The sequence below is a fragment of the Thamnophis sirtalis genome, unplaced genomic scaffold (genome assembly GCF_051295495.1).
Source record: "Thamnophis sirtalis isolate CommonGarterSnake01/CBP01778 unplaced genomic scaffold, rThaSir2_p1.2 scaffold_1, whole genome shotgun sequence".
In the NCBI taxonomy this organism is placed as follows: Eukaryota; Metazoa; Chordata; class Lepidosauria; order Squamata; family Natricidae; genus Thamnophis; species Thamnophis sirtalis.
The window spans coordinates 19,594,815-19,615,217 of NW_028261381.1; the positions used below are offsets into that span (position 1 = coordinate 19,594,815).

General features: G+C 35.6%; 1 protein-coding gene across 3 annotated transcripts in view; it reads left to right on the forward strand.

Moving 5' to 3' along the window:
• The window catches only part of SESTD1 (SEC14 and spectrin domain containing 1), a 59,337-nt gene that overhangs the window by 18,169 nt on the left and 20,765 nt on the right, over nucleotides 1-20,403 (forward strand). For all 3 annotated transcript variants that reach the window (XM_087708392.1, XM_087708406.1, XM_087708399.1), the window contains 5 exons: nucleotides 238-318; nucleotides 8,904-9,012; nucleotides 11,315-11,405; nucleotides 15,982-16,095; nucleotides 19,981-20,094. In XM_087708392.1, the coding sequence (XP_087564518.1) occupies nucleotides 264-318; nucleotides 8,904-9,012; nucleotides 11,315-11,405; nucleotides 15,982-16,095; nucleotides 19,981-20,094 (483 nt within the window). In that variant the 5' untranslated portion in view covers nucleotides 238-263. The remainder of the gene's footprint in view (nucleotides 1-237; nucleotides 319-8,903; nucleotides 9,013-11,314; nucleotides 11,406-15,981; nucleotides 16,096-19,980; nucleotides 20,095-20,403) is intronic.

The window sequence follows — 20,403 nt, forward strand, 5'->3', positions numbered from 1 at the left end:
GTATTAAAATGAATTAAAGTGTAAAAAGATATTTTACAGTTCCCGAGGAACTTTAGGAAAGAAAAGTAGAATGTGACCTCTATTAATGGGTTTAATATTATGAAACATTCTTCAGTTGTAACAAGAGCACATAGGTATAATAAGCCTTCTACGTGGACAAGTTTAGCATAATTACATATACTGGTAATAATTTATTTTCTTTGGCTGCGGTTTCCAATATTGTTGTTGCATTTTCAGATCTCTGAAAGTTAAGAGAAGATAGGATGGATGCTACTGTAATACTGTCTATTCTGAAGAAAAAATTAGCTTTCCTCTCAGGTACAGTTTTATTCTTTCATTTTTATGTATTATAAGAAAAACTGTTTTAAAACACTTTTTTGCTTTTATTGTTTTCTGATGTGTAGTCTCAATATTCGTTAGAAATTTTTCTAATGCAGTGTTTCTCAACCTTGGCAACTTGAAGATGTCTGGACTTCAACTCCCAGAATTCCCCAGCCAGCGAATGCTAGCTGGGGAATTCTGGGAGTTGAAGTCCAGACATCTTCAAGTTGCCTAGGTGGAGAAACATTGTTCCAATGTTATGTATTTTATATTACCTTCAATCTCTGTCCTGTTCATGTCCTTTCTGTAGATAAAAGATGAAATTATATTTTGATTTTGGTGTATTAAAATTCTCTATATGCTATGTTTATTTTTAATTAAAAATATTATATTAATAGGAGTTCAAATAACTGACATGCATAGTTATGTTTAAAATATAGCGAATTCGAAATAGTTGATTGAGATGTTGATCAGGCTGAGAGCTCTTTCAGATTAAGCTACTAAGCTATTTTCTCTTAGGATGTATTTGGATGTTTTAATTTTAAATGCTACAAGTAGTGTTAAATACTAGATTAGCTTTATTTTAAAAAATAATAATGTTGGAGTGTTGGCTGGATGCCTACATCACCCTCTGACATATTGTACAGAAAAATTATTCCTGTTAAGCAGGTTTTATTTGATAAAAGAGGTATTGTTTACTCCTATAATTTCGACTGAGCGCCCACACTTTTTCCTTCCTGGGAACCCTATAAAATGAGAACCATAATTACTATTTATTATATTGTAATAACGCCAATCCTTGAGGTTTAACCATATAAGTAATAATTTGATTAGTTCATGACTAAATCAGCACTGCTTAAAAATGGTTTAAGTAGTAACAGCTCTTTATATTTGTGTTGCCTCAATTTTTGCTGATTATAGATGCCTGAATGGAAAAGTTACAAACTTTAAGACATTAAGGTTTATTTTGTTATTTTTTACTTAAAAGCCTACTTGTACTACATAAATACAGGTAGTCCTAGACTTATGACCACAACCGAGTCCAAAATTTATGTTGCTAAGTGACAAATTTGTTGAGTGAGTTTTGCCCCATTTCTTGCCACAGTTTTAAGTGAATCACTGCAGTTGTTAAGTTAGTAGCATGGTTGTTAAGTGAATCTGGCTTCCCCAATGACTTTGTTTGTTAGAAGGTCATAAAAGGAGAACACATGATCCCAGGATACTGCAAAGGTCATAAATATGAGTCAGTTGCCAAGTGTCTGAATGTTGAACTTATGACCATGGGGATGCTGCAACACTCATAAGTGTGAAGAATGGTCATAATTCACTTTTTTCAGTGCCATTGTATATTTGAACAGCCACTAAACAACCTGTTGTAAGTTGAGGACTACCTGTAGTTCTTTTTAACAATATAATTGGCAGATAAGAATTTATTTGGGAGATGCCAAAAGGAGAACTTTCTTGAGTTACAAGTTGCTAGCATAAATGTAAAATAACACAAAATGGTCTTGAATGTATAGAAGCCTAATAGATCATAAATAGTTGTAATATACTTGCTTGCTTGATGATTATTAAAATATCAGATGCACATTACATGTTTTACCTCGACTGTGTCTCTCAACTGTGTGAATTCCACCCAGCCACCTCAAGCAGAGAACATGGTGTAATGGTTGGCTTCCTATCTTTCATTTAGGGCATTGATGGTATTAAAGTGTAACAATGTCCATCCTCAGTGAAATGGCAAATAAAAATACCCTTGCTAAGTAACTGCTTAAAATTTTAAGCATCATCTCTAGCTAAATATACTTAAGAGATAAATTTTACTTATTGCAAAGGAACTTGGAACCAAAGGAAATGTTTAGAATTGGTATAGAGGTTCTTAATTATTTTATTTTTAGAAACAGGAAGCATATTGCTTTGGTCTCTGAAAATCATTTTGAAGATTTCTTAAGTCAGAATTTTGTCTCTATGTATGCATCTGTCTTTCTTTAATTTTCCCCAGCTCTTTTTACTGGAAGACTAGATTTTATATTATGTGGAAAAGCTATAATTAGAATGGTCAAATAGAAACAAATTACGACACTTCCCATAATATCAGCAGTGAAGGGCAAGGAATTATTCAAGAAAATAATTTTACATCGTGGTGTTCTTAATTATACATACCTTCATTTCACCTGTTCTTCTGTTTTCTTGGGCAAAATGTGCTTTAAACTAAAGCCTTGTAAACATATATAATGCAAACAGTCTCTGGGTAAACAAGCTACATAACTCCGTATAACATGATAGCAGGCTGTTTGCACACGTGTGAAAAGGTGGCTACCATTCTGTGCATTCTTTAAAATCTGCCATTCATATATGTAGGAAAAGGTTGTTAGTTTTTTGTGCTTGTGCAGAGCCAGTTTCCATGCAAAAATTGGTGATCTAAAATTTGCAAAAGTTGATATTTATGGAGTGATATTTATGTATGTCAGAAATAGATTTTGAATCATTGATACAGCCACACATGTACGTATCGGTCTAAGCAGATATGTCCCTAAATGGGCAATTCAGAAATAAATAAGGAAGAACTTATATACTCATTATACATAATTTGAGTAGCAATACATTGGTTGTTGGCCAATGGATTGTCTTTATATTCCCTCCTTCCATCCAACATCTCTTAGCAGCTTATATGAAATACAATAAAGAAAAAAGGGGGGTGGGCAAGGTTAAAATATTAATAAAGTAACAGCCATAAAAGACAAAACGGGGGGGGGGGGAACTGAGGAGGGATTGGAATAAAGAGTTCATGCTGAATTAGTTTGTGAATCAGTAACAAAATCAATGTTTGAGTTTGGGTGACTTGATGGATTTCTTAGGTAACATCTTTTAAGGATTTTGAGAATGGTTTTTTTCTAATTATTGAATAATTCTGTGCCTGTTAGTGACTAATTGATTATAAAGTTCACATCTCAAAAGAAAGCAGAACTTTGAGGATTCTTTTTTTCCTCGGTTCCTGCAGAAGAGTATAATATAGCATGTTAGATTTGCAATTAGAGCCTTGGCAAAACTTGTATATCAAAGCTACTATATTGTCTTTTAAGGAACGTATCTGATGTTTTTATGCTAATAAGGATATTCTGTCCCTTTCTTTGTTACCTTACATCCTTATCAGCTATAAAGTAATTATTTCCCAGTGGAGGTCTTGCACTAATGTATATATACATGTTCCAACTGTCTTTGAACAAGATTCTTTATATAATTAGTGTAACACTGTAACCTTTACTCTTAAGTCTTCTGGGTGCAAGAAATTAGGAATTTGTGATAACCTATGGTACACGTTTAACATCTTCCTGAAAACAAATATGCTGGGGGCTAGCTTGATTTCTACCAGAAAACTTATTCCAGAGCACAGAAAAAGCAATGGTGTTTGGCTTCAATTCTCTTCCATCCTCTTAAATGTGGGATAATGAGTTTCTCCCTAAATGATCTAGTAGGTTGAGCTGATTCTGGTTAATTCATCATCTTCCTCTTCTTCATTCCTGCTATGGGCAGTTATCTTCACTGATGGAAGATGATTGCCCACCATATTTTCCTACTTTGAAACCTTTCACGTTTAAATTATGCTTTCAGATTCTACTATTTTGACGAATTTATCATTGTTCCTGTCCAACATATTATACCACACATATTTTGAAGTGCAGTTCAAAACAGAAAGCAATGCTGTGAATAGAAAATAGAAAGCAATGCTGTGGGTATGGCGATTATGAGAGCTGGCATTTATTTGGAATATATCACATGTTGTTTGGCTTTCTTTGTACCTTAACCGACATTTCTTTTCTTTATGCATGCCATGGTGTGCAATCTTTGTAAAGCTCTCTTTCTGCTGCAGTCTTCTGCAGCCTATCCATATGTTCCAGAGACCCTCCTGCCCCCGAGAAACAGCTTTTTAGATGTTTATGTAGACTGCAATGGGAACAGGAATTTAGAAGGCGTCAGATGCCCTTCAATTAGCTATTGCCATATGCCCAGAAAAGCTTTCCTGTGAAGTGTATAACATCTCCATTGAAAGGAAGGGTAATCAATGATTTGTTATTTGCATCAAGCATTCATTATTATTTTTTCCTTCCTTTTTTAGAACCATGTTTTTACCTTTTTCACATTTTTTTGGTCATCTTGCTTATAGGACAATCAGTGCTAAAAAGGGCTGTCTCCCCTTCCGCAGAATGGGCTACTTTTTTCTTTTGCAATCCTTTTTTAATTTTTAAACTCTTGTATAAACAACAATAGCAAGAAAACCTTAAAGTGACAGTGAATTGTTCCATTATTGAACAAATGGAAACCAGCCCTATTTGAAAGAAATACAATAAAAGGAAGGAAAGTACCATTTCCTTAAATGTGCTTAGTGATTTCAAATTACAGGATAAGTATTCTTTTGAGCAAAGCTGAGTCATTTCATCTTCCTCCACCTGCAGTTTGGAATTGGCTGAATTCCTATTTCATGAGAGAAGAAGAGGTAAGGCAAAATAAGAGAGTTGAAGGGCCCTTAAGGTCTTCTAGTCCAACCCTCTGCTCAAGCAGGAAACCCTACACCATTTATGGCAAATGGTTGTTCAGTTCCTTCTTAAAAGCCTTCAGTGATGCAGTAACCACAACTTTGAGAGGCAAGTCCTTTTATTGATTAATTGTTCTGTCAGGAAATTTCTCCTTAATTCTAGGTTGGTTCTCTGCTTGATGAGGATTTTCAGGATGGTGAGGCCTGCAAGTTCTTTGCAGTTTCAGATATAAAGATGTAGAAACTTAAGCAGTTGAATTTAGATTAGCTAGGTATGCTTTGTTGAAGTTTTGGGACAATTAATATAATACAAAAAAATAAATGTTTATTTCTTTCTCACTTGGGTAGTAAAAAATTTTTCACCTGGTGAAGGAAAATTATAAAGAAATCAATATAGGTAGTCTTCAACTTACAATCACAATTGGGACCAGAATTTCCATTGCCAAGGAACAAAGTTATTTGTGCCCACTTTTTACAATCTTTTTGCCACAGCTGTTAAGCAAATTCAGTTAAATGAATCCATGCGCCCCCAATGATTTTTTTGGGGGGGGAGGAGTTGGCTGGGAAAGTCACATATGGCGATTACACAATTCTGGGATGTTCCAACTGTCATACATACCTGCTGGTAGCCAAGTGCCCAAATTTTGATCACATGACTAGAGGGACCTTGTGACAGTTATAAGTGCAAAGACTGGTTGCAAATCCCTTCTTTTTCAGTGCCATCATAACCTTGAATGGTCATTAAATGAATGGTTGAGTGACAAGGACTACTTGTGTTACTATTTCTATGTGAAATTGTTCCCATCTATTTGTTCACAATAAATAATTGATACTAGCTTGTATAAATTACAAATTAGCTGTGAGTTCGATCCTAAGTAGAGGCAGATGTTTCTCTCTCTGGGCACAATGAGAATGTATCTGCTGAACAAAACTCTGCACTGGCGACAGGAAGGGCATCTGGCCATTAATACACTCTGCTAGCTCCATTCAGTTGCCCATACTCCACCCCGCAAGGGATTATGGGGTCGTTAAATTATGATGATAGCGACTGAATTTAAATTTTCTTTGTTATGGGTCTCAAAGCTTTATTACATATATGCAGCACTCCAAATAATTTTCTACCAACACAGCAATTATTATTATTATTATTATTATTTTTAGCGTATGGCACGTGCTAGCCAGGGGATCACTGGGATGACTGGCTGCCTCTATGAAAGGAATTTTGGGGGGTGGTGTTATCTTTTACGCGTGGGGTGCCTGAATGCTGGTAGGCAATTAGGGGAGGCTCCTTGCCCCTACATGGTTTATTCACTCATGGGAATTGAGCCGCCAACCTGAGTGGTGTGCAGGCCCAGCCTCTTACCGCGGGAGCCACTGTGGCTCCCTTCCACAGCAATATTTTATAGTCAAGGATTTTTTCCAGGAAAGTCAGGGTATTGAATACCACAAAGAGATCTAGACTGGATCATAGGAAGCACTCAGTGGCAGTAGCCTTTCAACTCATCCCAGCCTGACCTAATAGATTTCCCAACAGCTGTAAGATTTGGTTGGCTGGGCTGAATTTAGTCTGTTACTCTTAAGCAGCATCACTTTCCAGGAACTGTATTTGCTCTTGAATTTCAGAGTGGGTAAGTGATACTTCTGAAGCAATCCTGGTCCGTTCTACAGGGAAATGAGGTTGGCTTCCCTAATGGATAGGAGAAGAATTCATCTGAGGCCAAGTTCTGGTTGTCCCAGTGCAAGATTATTTTCTAGACAAGGAGAGAGGAGGAAAAGGGAAGACACAAGGAAAGAAAAGATCTGTTCCTTAAGTAGAGAAAAGGGGGGGGAAATGACGATTGGAACAGCTCTTGGTTCAAGGATGGGATTCTTGATTAGGTCATCCCAGTTATTATCTTGACAAAGTACCTGTGTGAAAAGGCTTTGTCTTGTGTCTTTTTCAGAATTAAAAAAAGTAAATTTATGTTTAAAGGCATAATGTGATATTCTTTATTTTCAACTCATACAAGATACTTTTGTATCAACATGCAAAAGAGCTTTAATGTTGCAGCCTTTGGATTAATGTCTTTATGTGACACTTATGATATTTTGAGTTTGAAAACCCTGTGCTCATGGAAGATTAACATGTTGTAAGCAGAAGAGTTCACCTTTATTAAATGTTAGAATTTATATAATGGAACTGAGGGTATATAAGTGATTTTTTATTAGATCCCTCAAATAGATTTTTTCTAGATGGATGCCTACAAAGGATATGAGTTTTGTGGGCTGCCACAAAGAAGAGGGAGTCAAGCTATTTTCCAAGGCACCTGAGGGTAGGACAAGAAGCAATGGGTGGCAACTAATCAAGGAGAGAAGCAACTTAGAACTAGGGAGAAATTTCCTGGCAGTTAGAACAATTAATCAGTGGAAAAAGTTGTAAGTGCTCCAACACTGGAAGTTTTGGAAGTTGTGAGTGCTCCAACACTGGAAGTTTTTAAGAAGATTTTGGATAACAATTTGTCTGAAGTGGTGTAGGGGGTTGGACTAGAAGACCTCCAAGGTCCCTTACAACTCTGTTATTCTAATAAATTCTAAATTCTGATATGCATGGAGTGATTTTTTCTTCTGTGCAATAATTATTATTAGTCACTTAGTGAACCATATTAATGAAATCAGAACTATGAGGAAAGTCATAATGGTAGAAATACATTGTAGAGTTTCAGATGTTTGGGTTTATATCTATTTTCTTTGAAATTCACAAAATCTCCTTTATGAGCTTTAAAAAATTCTATATACTTACACCTGTTTCAGCATGTCCTTTAAAATCCTGTGAAGAAGTCATTAGATTGGATAAATTATGCCGAAACATATTTGAAAAGAACGACTCATTCTCATCTCACAATCCTGAAGCTGTATGTAGGAGCTATAATTTGATTCTCTTGCCGATTTATGATGTATCCAATCATGGATGAGCTTTTTGTTTTTACTCCTAACTACAGAGATCTGCTTTCTTTAACTGAACAAATTTATTGGGATATAAAATTTAATGGGCTATATAGTTCACTTCATAAAGTCAAATGTAGGGCCGCAAAAGTTTATGCAATGATAAATGTATTCATAATTAAGATATTACAAGACTCTTTGTTGCAATTGCAGCATAGTTGTTGTAGAACACACTGATATTGTGTGCTGTGTTTGTTTAGACTTTCATCTGTACTTTGCTCATTACTGCATGCTGATTATTGCATTAACGAGAACACGGCGTATTCCAAGGAAGATTTTAAATCTTCAGGGAACTCTGGCAATCCAAGGGACTTTGCAGCTTTCAGGACAAAGGGATTGTGGAACTCCCTGAGTTTGACCTGCCAAAACTCCCTAAGCAGAAAAAGCTGTATCTCTTTCTTTTCATTGCCCCACCCATCACTTTATTTTTGTTTTAATCTTTCCACTTTCTCTTGAGGCCCAAAGCTTTTTGCTTTCTGTCAGACACAGACGTCTTAAATGCAAACAACATTTGTTTCTGTTTCAGCATTGGACTTCTAAATCATGTGCTGATAGCTAGTCACCGGGAGTTAGAGATTCTTTATAATTTCTACTTATTACTTATGTAGAACATAGATGATTAATCTTTTAGTCAGTCAAACCATGTTTCTTATTATAACATCAATTTAAATAGAGCATAATTTGACACATGAGGTGGTTTTGATACATGCAGACACATAACATGTCTGATCTTTTGTAATTTATTAGTATTATATTAGGTCGGCTTCAGTAGTGTTCTTAGCTACAGTCAGTTCTTTCTCCTTATAAAGCTCCAGTGTCTCCCAAATGTGCTCTGGATAATGTAACCTTTATGGATGATGCAGAGGTTAAAGAGAGAAATGAAACTCAGGTCCCTTGAATGGAAATCAATTATATTAATTATAGTTAATAGCCAAAGGACACAATTTCAGTGCAGTGCTTCAATATTACCATTCAGTTTTGAAAATATACATTGAGTTCCAAATATATTAGGCAATAGTGAATTACTATTGATTGTTTTTTTAACCATTCTGTCTATATTTTTTAGGTGGGAAAGACAGAAGAAGTGGCCTCATTCTGACAATTCCATTATGCCTTGAACAAACAAATATGGATGAATTGAGTGTCACCTTGGACTATCTGCTAAGTATTCCTAGGTGATTTTTTAAAGACTTTATTTTGTGACGTGATGTTACCTTCAGCAGTCATTCTATCAGTCTTGGATATTCTCACTTAATTTTCTTTTCTTACATGCCAATTTTTCCCCAAGATGTATGGCTGACACTGTCTGTCTCACATTCAGAACCTCTCACCATCTTTGTGTCCTTCACTTGTTTGTTCTTATCTTATAAACTATCAAACTAGTAATGTTTTTAAGATTTATATTCATTCCCTTTAACACACACACACACACACACACACACACACACACACACACACACACACACACACCTCTGAATAGACTTGAATTTAAATGGTTTATTTGAAACAAACAACTTTTTCTAGGCGGATGCCAGTCATACTTTTAACTAAATTGTGCAGTCGTTACATATTTTAAATTCAAAAGTTAAATTAATGTATTTTCTGTTTCCTTATCTCATTCCCATTCATTCATTAACATACCCAATAGAGTAACATCTTCCTCTAGATTGCATTCATTCAGATTGTTTCACAATTTTTCTCAAAGCTCCAGCCCAGTTCTTTCATCGTGACCATTTATCGCAACCTTACATATATGTGTCACCAGTGTATGAAGTCCTGCTTTGATATACAGCCTCAACAGTATAGATGACTAAACTCAGACTTTTTAATTAAAACTATGCCTTAGCTTCCATATATTTATCTAATCCTGTCCATAAGATCAGATCACCTTCATTCACATCATTTATATCCCATTCTTTTTAGATTCACAAATACATAATACATTATTTTTATTTCTCTTGCATGCATTATTCAATGTCTTCATAGATACTGATGTCCACTGTCCATTATGACTTTAAGCTTTCATGTAACATTTTTTATATTAGAAAAGAAAAGAGTAGACTAGCTTTTCAACTTCTGTTGAGTCTGTGATACATGTACCATTCTTGCTAAAGGTAGAAACAATGCTAGTCAATATAGGCATGATTTTATATATATAGCTAATTTTACATATGTTGAAAGAAACACAAAGAAATCTCATTTTCTCATCAATTGTGCTGAAACTATGCTATGAAGTTTAGGAGATCTAAAACTACTTTGCAAGTAAAGTTACTGTTACCCATTTGCCAGCAACTAAGCGATAATGTTCAGTTATGTTTTAATTTTGTTGATATTTAATTATTTTTTCAAAACAGTGTCAGGATAAGATTTAAAATAGTATGGGAACGAAATGTGAAGTAGGAATTGTGTGTTTATTCCCTCTTACAGATTGACACATATACACTTATACTGTGTAGACAGTTTTATGTTTAAGTAGTTGGCACACGTATAGCAGCCAACTTCTACGTACACAAATGACATCTTCCAGCTTGCATTTAAGTAGGGCATGTGGTCCGGCAACATTGTTTTTTTCTGCTCTGCTTCTGTAAAGTTGCCTTGATCCACTCTCAGCCCATTAATGAGATAGTACTTCCGTAGTTGGCTGTTCATCAGCCAGTTCTGTCTTAAGGGCATGTGGTCCAGCAACATTGTTTTTTTCTGCTCTGCTTCTGTAAAGTTGCCTTGATCTACTCTCAGCCCATTAATGAGATAGTACTTCCGTAGTTGGCTGTTCATCAGCCAGTTCTGTCTTAAGACAGTACAGTTTAATCGTGGCACGACAAAACTGCGCTCGTCAAAATAGCGGTGATAAAACCGCATCGCTAAAGCCGCGACGTCATCACCACGCGTCATCACCGCTGCGACAACAGCGCGGCGACAGAAGAGCGCTTTAAAACAGCGCAGCGGCAGAAAGCCGATTTAAATTAAGGTTAGGATTAGGTTTAGGGGTTAGGGTTAGGTTTAGGGTTAGGTTTAGGGTTAGGTTTAGGGTGCTGAGTGCTTCGGAAGGTGCGGATTTGCCCTCCGCCCTTATGTCAGCGCGGTAAGGTCACATTTGCTTTAGCGATTCGGACGGCGCAGATTAGGGTTCGCGCTTATGTCTCCGCGGATAAGGGCTTCGCGGTATTGTGGTGGAATCCAGTTTAATAAAACTGGGGATACTCTAACTTTTGTTCTTCATTAGAATTAATAAAAGGAAAGACAAAGCAGGTGAAAAATTCAAATTTTGGATCAATTGACTTTTCTCTTTGAAAATTCTTATACTATTTTTTGTGAAAACACATTAAAAAACATAGACACCAGAAAAATGTAGTTTTGACATAGGAAAGTAATAAGCAAGGTGGAGTATATCAAACATTTTTAAAGCCGTAGCTTAAATATATGAGATAATACAAGACATTATACACATATGCCAGTATATATTTTTATTTTTTATAGTGAAAAGTGTAAAGCCAGAGGATTTACTGTTATAGTGGATGGTAGAAAATCTCAATGGAATGTTGTAAAGACCGTGGTGTTAATGCTGCAGGTAAGAATTACTTTATATGAATCTTAGCAAAGAATTTAGTTTTCTGAAGTTCTTCAACATCTGATAAGGTGGTTTGGCTTTCTTTTAATAAAATAAGCAGACTGATGCATTACATTACTTTCAATGAATCATGGGTTGAAACTTTCAGTATATTTATATATTCTCAATTGCTTTAAACATAGTTTGCCTTTATATCTGTGTTGTAAATGCAGATTGTATTCTAGGCTGCAGGTTGCAGTCTTGAACATGCAGTCTGCATCCGAATCTTCATAACATATGCAGAGAATCAGATACCCCAGCTGCTTTCTGCAGGAAATATAGGTGGTCCTCACTTAATGATTGGATGCTTTAGTGACTGTTCAGTGTTATGACACCTCCCCCCCCCCAAATATACTTTTTTGATTGCTCAGCCACTGACCCAAATTTGTGGCCTTTTGTAGCATCCTGTAATCAGTGTGCGGTGGCCTAGAGATGAACACACTCACCTCACACTTGAGACGCTGAGACTTCAATCCTAGGCAGCAACCATTGTTTCTCTATCAGCGGAAAACAGAAAATATCTTCTGCAAACCACATAGGCATCAGGAAGGGCATCCGGCCAGTAAATGCTCAGCTCCATTCAGTTGCCCCAACTCCACCTCAATGAAAGGGATTACAGGGTTTTAAAAAAAAGCATCCTGTAATCATATAACTGCAATTTACTATTTATTTATTTATTTGGCTAGAAACTGGTGTTTATTTTTGGTCTCCATGAACAATATGTTTGTTTAATAATCACTGCATTTGCTTCAAAATTTCCCCATGCATTTTACAACTGTTGTGTTCAGTCAGTGATCATCATGAAAAATATCATAAAATCAGGTCGGTCACACAATGATGTGCTTGACTTTATGACCATAATTCTGGGCTTAAGTTGAGGACTCTCTGTAGATGAAAAAATGGCCCATTTAAAAGTGGGCAAAACCCAAGAAAAAGTGTTAACTGTGACTGGATGCATTGTTTCCTACAACATCTTATTCAAATTTGAAATTTCTAAGGACCTAGGACGTTCCTATAATTAAAGCAGAAGAGCTTCTCCTTTAGTAATGCAATTTCTGTAGAAATAGAAAGTGCTGGCCATGAATTTTTCTTGATTTAATGTTGAGTTTCTGATTCAATTTTTTTTATCTCCTATGTATTTCTGTCCAAGATAGGGACAGAAACTTTGTTTTATCTTTGCTTCAACTTATAAATTAAGGTATTTTATTTCTTCAATCCTTTTTAATGCAAAATAGTATTTGAAATGCTGCAAATAATATTTTTACAATATCATTTTAGAGATTCTGAAAGATTTGTAGATCCTTGTTAACTTGTGTGTTCCCCCCATTTTAACCAAACTGCTGTTTTTCCATAATATACAATATCTATAGTTCTTCTTCTACATTATACATTCTTCTACACACATTGCATGCATGCATTTTAATATTTCAAGTTAAGGGATTTGACATTTCATGTTTTTATTATTTTTCCTTAATAAAGTTTGAATTTATCAATTTTTTGTGAGATTAATCTAGTTCCCAAGAAAAGGCTACATCCTATAGAGATAGATGACAGTGGTGGGTTCCTACTGGTTTGGACCAGTTCAGCTGAACTGGTAGTGGTTTGGCAGCCTGGATCGCTGGAATCGGCAGCGACCCAGGCCTGCCGCAATCCCGAACTAGTTCTTCATAGGCGCCACCATCTTGGTTTTTTGCTTCTGTGCATGCGCAGAACAATACTGCCCATGCAGGCATAGCATGCATCAAGCGCACATGTGCTAAGCGTGGCCACAAGTGAATTGGCAGTAGTGACTGCCAGAACCCACCCCTGCAGCAAGAGTAACTGTCAAACTGCTATTCCAAAATAGAAAGCATGTGGACAGCATGTGGGCATTCAAAGGGCTTCATGTTTAAGTTCCCACCATTCAATGCGACAGGTTTAAATATTAAGCACAAACTCATGAGGTTTTCCCAGAAAGAGTAATAAGACATTGTCAATGTCATATTTATAACATTTGAGAGTTTAGCATTTAACTGACCTCTATAATATGCACCACTTTCATGGATCCCCACTATGTCTCATTTTACATTCCGGCCTGCAAAGAATATCCTGTAGTTTATGTAGGATTTTTCAATATCTCCATAATTCTCACCAAATGCCACAATATTCTTTTATGTTTTTAATCTACAGATGAAACTCAAAAAATTAGAATATTGTGCAAAAGTTCATTTATTTCAGTAACGCAACTTAAAAGATGAAACTAATATATGAGATAAGACTCATTACATGCAAAGCAAGATAGTTCAAGCCATGATTTGTCATAATTGTGATGATTATGGCTTACAGCTCATGAAAACCCCAAATCCACCATCTCAGAAAATTAGAATATTACATGCAATCAATAAAAGAAGGATTGTACATAGAACAATATCGGACCTCTGAAAAGAATAAGCATGCATATGTACTCAGTACTTGGTTTGGGCCCCTTTTGCAGCAATTACTGCCTCAATGCGGCATGGCATGGAAGCTATCAGCCTATGGCACTGCTGAGGTGTTATGGAAGACCAGGATGCTTCAATAGTGGCCTTCAGCTCTTCTGCATTGTTCGGTCTCATGTCTCTCATCTTTCTCTTGGCAATGCCCCAGAGATTCTCTATGGGGTTCAGGTCAGGCGAGTTTGCTGGCCAATCAAGCACAGTAATCCCATAGTCATTGAACCAGGTTGTGGTGCTTTTGGCAGTGTGGGCAGGTGCCAAGTCCTGCTGGAAAATGAAGTTAGCTCGTCTACAGAAGGAAGCACGAAGTGCTCCAAAATCTCCTGGTAGATGGCTGCATTGACCCTGGACTTAATGAAGCACAGTGGACCAACACCAGCAGGTGACATGGCTCCCCAAATCAACACAGACTGTGGAAACTTCACACTGGACTTCAAGCATCTTGCAGTGTGTGCCTCTCCATTCTTCCTCCATTCTCTGGGTCCTCGGTTTCCAAATGAGATGCAAAAATTGCTCTCATCAGAAAAGAGGACTTTGGACCACTGAGCAACAGACCAAGTCTGTTTTTCTTTAGATCAGGTAAGGCGCTTTTGGCGTTTGTTGTTCAGGAGCGGCTTGTCAAGAGGAATACGACATTTGAAGCCCATGTCCAGGATCCGTCTGTGTGTGGTGGCTCTTGATGCACTGACTCCAGCCTCAGCCCACTCCTTGTGAAAGTCCCCAACACTTTTGAATGGCCTTTTCCTGACAATCCTCTCCAGGCTGTGGTGATCCCTGCTGCTTGTGCACCTTTTTCTTCCACACTTTTCCCTTCCACATAACTTTCTATTAATGTGCTTTGATGCAGCACTTTGGGAACATCCAACTTCTTTTGCAATTACCTTTTGAAGCTTTCCCTCCTTATGAAGGATGTCAATAATGGTTTTCTGCACAACTGTCAGGTCAGCAGTCTTTCCCATGATTGTGATTCCTACTGAACCAGACTGAGAGACCATTTAAAGGCTCTGGAACCCTTTGCAGGTGTTATGGCTTATTTAGCTGATTAGAGTGGGACACTTTGAGCCTAGACTATTGCACCTTTTCACAATATTCTAATTTTCTGAGATTGTGGATTTGGGGTTTTCATGAGCTGTAAGCCATAATCATCATAATTATGAGAAATCACAGCTTGAACTATCTTGCTTTGCATGTAATGAGTCTATCTCATATATTAGTTTCACCTTTTAAGTTGCATTACTGAAATAAATGAACTTTTGCACGATAATCTAATTTTTCGAGTTTCACCTGTATTGTTTTTGTAAGATGGTCCATTTCATGACTCAATTTTTAGATATCTTTTGCACTTTTTCATAATATGGGTATTATGTTTGTCATACTTTTTAAAAAGGCTGGATCTTAAACAGAAGTAAAAATAAAAGCAGCCCCATGGGAGAAAAAGAACTCTAGGAAGAAGTAGGCAGAAGGTGAAGTTCTGGCAGAATTTTATTAACCCTATTTTTTATTCTTTATTCAACTTCATTCAAATGACTTCTTTTGGCGTTATGAAAATCTTTAACAGATGTTGGCTTAATGAAGTTTGACATTTTGATCCCAGACCATTTTTATTAACTGTCAAGATACAATGCTTCTTTCTTTTAAAAAAAACTTGGAGGATGTATGCTGTCATAATCATTAAATAATAAGTGATTGTTCCTGCTATCTGCATATTTAATGTTACGCATATGTTCTGTTAGAGACAAAACTTAGAAATAACTTCATAGGAAGAGGAAACAGTTGTGAGGTATGATTTCTTATTGATGAATAGAAATGGTTCTGTTTCTTCTGAGTTCTTAGGATTGCAGTATTAATATATCTCTCAAGATAGTTTTAAGTTGTTTTGAGGATGATTGTAACATTAATGTTTTTTTCTTTAAGATGGTGTCTATGGTACTTATTGTCTTCATTGTGCCAGTCCATACATTACTTTTTACAAACATTTTGTGCTATATAAGGAGGTGGTGTAAGGCCATTATGTTTTTGCATTTAGTAAGAAATTTAATTGTGTATTTTTATTATTATTTTAGAATGTTGTTCCAGCTGAAGTATCCCTTGTTTGTGTAGTAAAACCAGATGAATTCTGGGATAAAAAGGTTACACATTTTTGCTTTTGGAAAGAGAAAGATAGACTTGGCTTTGAGGTATGTATATTTATTTTTTTCTGGCTTAACTATTGCACTTAAGCTATCATTGCATGGATTTAGAATAAAGATACAGTTCCTAATGAATGAAAATCTGGAAAGAGTTATTAAATGATTCCTTGGATATTACAGTATAAATGTTTCATAACACTAACTTTACCATATTATGATGTATTATTGAATAATTAGCATTGCTCTGATCCCTTGTTTCTACAGAAATGTTGGCTTCTTGCATTTGAATTTTCTTAGTCATAGCTGTAAGTGATTTCCATTTGAAATCAGTCCCTTGAAATATTTTTGCCATTAACTTAATTACTAGTTTCCCTTACTAATAATGCCTTGTGTAACCAGATCATTCTAAGATTAATTTTTCCTTCATTTTAACTGTTCCTGGTAGGTACATTAATATTTCCTCCAATATAAGACATGCTTATCCGGCTTTGCTCATCTCCAACTCTTCTATATGTTAAGATGCTCTTTCTGCATTTAGTAAAGGATACAGGAGAGTTGGCGGGAATTCGATGACTTATAAACCTGATCTAGCCATGAGTTTGCCCAGTCCCGACTGGGCTGACTTAAAATAAGTCCCGTCTGCCTCTCTAAATCTCCATCTTTTAAAGGCACCAAAGGCAACAAGCGTTTGGTCTCTATCTACTCTACTACTTGGTGAAAGTTCTCTCTGGAGCAGAGAAAAATAAGGCACAATCACACTTCAGAATACATCTTTGAATTTGTTCTGTTGAGGGCCATCCAGTACCATCTGGGCCCTTGTTTTCCTTCTGGCAAGCTTCCATAGTTTGAAATGTATCCCCATTAAAAATTCTCCCCGTAGGATTGATTCATGCCCTTTCTCTGTCACGGCATTATTTTCTTTCCAAACAAATTAGTAAAAGGCCTAGAGAAAAACTACTAAGGCACTAATGATCCTGAGATAATATTCATATTCTATCATTTTCAGAAATTTGGACGGTTTTTATTATTTTACTCAAAGGACTGATTTTCTATCAGTGATTGCATTATAAAAATGTATTTAATTTCATTCCGTATAGAGGCATTTAATTAAGAAGGTGATGGCAGCCATGAGGGTAATTTGTTATAACTAAAACTCAGTTATGAACGTAAAAGCAAAATGATTGCAGTGAAATTCAGGCATGTTGATTTTAGTAACTTCATTACACTGTTGTCAGTTGACAGTAATACAGAAAATTTGAGAACGCTGTGTGTGTCTGTGTGTTTGTGTGTGTACTATTAAGGTTGGAAAAATAGTATGTTTAAACTAGCAAGGCTTTTAAGTGCTGGCAGCTCTTTCCTCATCCCCATCCCAACTCAAAGCTGCTACCATTTTTGGCATATTAGGACATAGCTATGTTAGCTATAACTGGTAAGCCGCCCCCCCTCCCCCGGCAGACTCTTTACATATCCTTACTCATTTTAACCATCCATCTATTTTTGAATTTTCAAAAATATATTGCTGGAGATGAAATAATGCTTGATGGTATTGAAAGGAACCCTAGGGATTTTTTTCCACTTTTACTTATTTTAATACAATATGGAAACCATACTTCTATAAATAAACATGTAGCAACATTTTTTAAATAACAAAATTTGAGTTGCAAGCTTTGGAAGATACTTATTTTTTATACTGTCTTAACAAAGATACTTTTTGTTGGGAACTCTGAGGTATTTACATAATGATTCAGATATCATGCAGCAAATTATTCTCGCATGTCTTGATTTATGAGTTCATTTTTAAAAATGAGTAAATATAAAACAGAATGTAATAAAACTACATAGATGTACTGTGTAAAAATGGCTTGCTGTGGCTCAGATTAAGTTATACATTCAAAAATCTTGTCTTGAAGTAGTTAAATTTGAAGGAAGAGACATTGCATGGGAATTTTTTCATCTTAATATTCTTGGTGCTCTGTAATTCACAAGGAAAACAAGGTTTTCATTAACTCTTTGAATTTAGCGGCTCCCCCCCCCTGTAGTTTTTGGTTCAAAGTTGTGTACATGTTTTTTATTTGCCATTTTTTAAAAAAACAGATCTGATTTTAAATTATTCCTTTGAAAAACAATTTCAACAACAAAAGTCTCAATTACATATTAGCATAAGTTTCAAAGATTGGGGTAAAGTCCTGAAAATGTTAAATAACATCATAAACTATAATAAATTAATATTTTGTTTGGAACAAGGAAGGGAAAAACCAGGATACCTACCTATCATCTATCCATTGATTGAGTCAAATCCTGAAATATAATAGTATTTCGGGGTGAAAGCCAGTGATGAGTGTGGCTTTGCTAGTGCAAGACAATTGTTTTTAACTGTCATAGGTGGTGCTTTATTAATAGAAGCTTTCCTGGAATTGTATGTCACATCAGGTGGATTTGGTTGATGAAGGCTCCAATATATTGTACATTGCCGTACAATTTCCCTTTCTTCTGGCATGTAGCTGTTATGGGAGAACAGAACTCCCAGTTGACAACCCATAATTTTTACATGACACTTCCAGACAGTGCGACTTTTTATTGCCCAAAAGTTCCAGTTTCACATTTCAAAAGGAACAGAGCTGGAGTGGACTCTTCTCACTGTTAAAGTTACCAGGATTTTATAGACATTTCTGCGGTTCAAAGTTGGTGAACTGAGATGTCTCAGCCAAGCAGAACCTAGTAATTAAGTGTTCCAAAATCTAGAAACTTCTGAAAGGCTACTCACTTTTTAGGGGATTTCTTCTTTACAAAAATTCCTTTGTGAATGGAAAAATAGGTTGCGCTTCCACAATCACACATGTGGGGAGTGATCAGTTTGTTTGGCAAATCAGTTTGAGTTCCTTGTTTGGAAATGGTCTTTTACAGATTCAGAAAATAGTAGATAAATACTTAAAAGGATATGTTAGCATTTACACGCTGTGTTAGGGCTAGGGTTAGAATATTTTACTCCATTATTTAAAGGTACCAGTAAAAGTTAGCTAGAAAAGAAGGAACTATTAATTTTTAAAAAATAATTTAAAAATGAAAAACATATGTCAGGTTTCTTAAGTGTTTTACTTTGTCACCATTTTTACAGATGATCCGTCTGTGAACATTGGAATTTAGTGGAAAATTCATTTATGTTGTTTGTGTTTTAAAGTGTTAATTTGAAAGGATGACAATTTGAATGCCTGGGGATTGAATCAGGGAGATAAAAAGACATAAACGTTTAAAAATTGTGGAGAAGAAATTCAGTTAATTGAATTTGCAATCTTATAATGTCTTTTTATACTATCTAGCACTGTAGCAACTGAAACAGCCATGCTTTTTGTTTTAGTCGACATAGGATGTGATTGTGGTCCCTAGTGAGCAATCTGATTTGCAGATTACCTTCATATGGTGGTAATAATCTAGTTTCATTAAGACTAAAAATAGTTGTTCCATCTTTGTGGCTTAGAATTTCTGTCATGATAACAGTAGTGTGGAAGAAAGCCTCTTTTCAACAACTTTCATTACTTTTGGAGGGGGGTATGAAGTTCATCATGATTCATTTGATTGTATATACAGTTTACTCCAAATAATTTGATACAAGGTACTAATAGTATAATAGAAGTAAAATATAGAATTGTATTAACTTACCTAAGTGTAATAGAAGTAAAAACTTGAGTTATATGAATTGGGACAAAAATTTTAATATTTGTTCCAAGTGATGAGATATTAAGACTTTTCTTTAAAACATTAATTCATTGGTGCATTTTAAAATATGCCTTTATTAAAGTGTAATAGCTAAAAAAACTGTTATACTTCAATCTTACTATAAAGAAATGGATGGTTTTCAGTTGAAGCATAATATAGTATTTTATTTTCTAACACAAACTTCTGAGTTGTTAATTTCCCATTTAATGACTCATATAGGTTATTTTGGTATCTGCCAACAAGCTTACTCGATACATAGAACCATCTCAACTAACAGAAGATTTTGGAGGAAGTCTTACCTATGATCATATGGATTGGTTGAACAAAAGACTGGTTAGTTTCTTGGCAAATGTTTTTTTTCCTTCAATATAATTGATCAAGAAATATAAACTGGTTGCATCTAGATACAACTGGGTTTGGGGCTCCCTGGAGGTTAAAAAAAATCCACACATATTATTACCAAGGTTAGTTGACAATTCAGGATTTGGAGATGCTATCATTGGTTGTCCTTTCGTTGTACACATTTTTTAAGATACAGCCAGGATTACAGATTTTTAAAAAACCTCCATTGGCTATATAGATTGTAATGGTTGTGAATACTTCCTGATAAAACTTTATGTTTAAGGATAGTTAGTTTTTTGC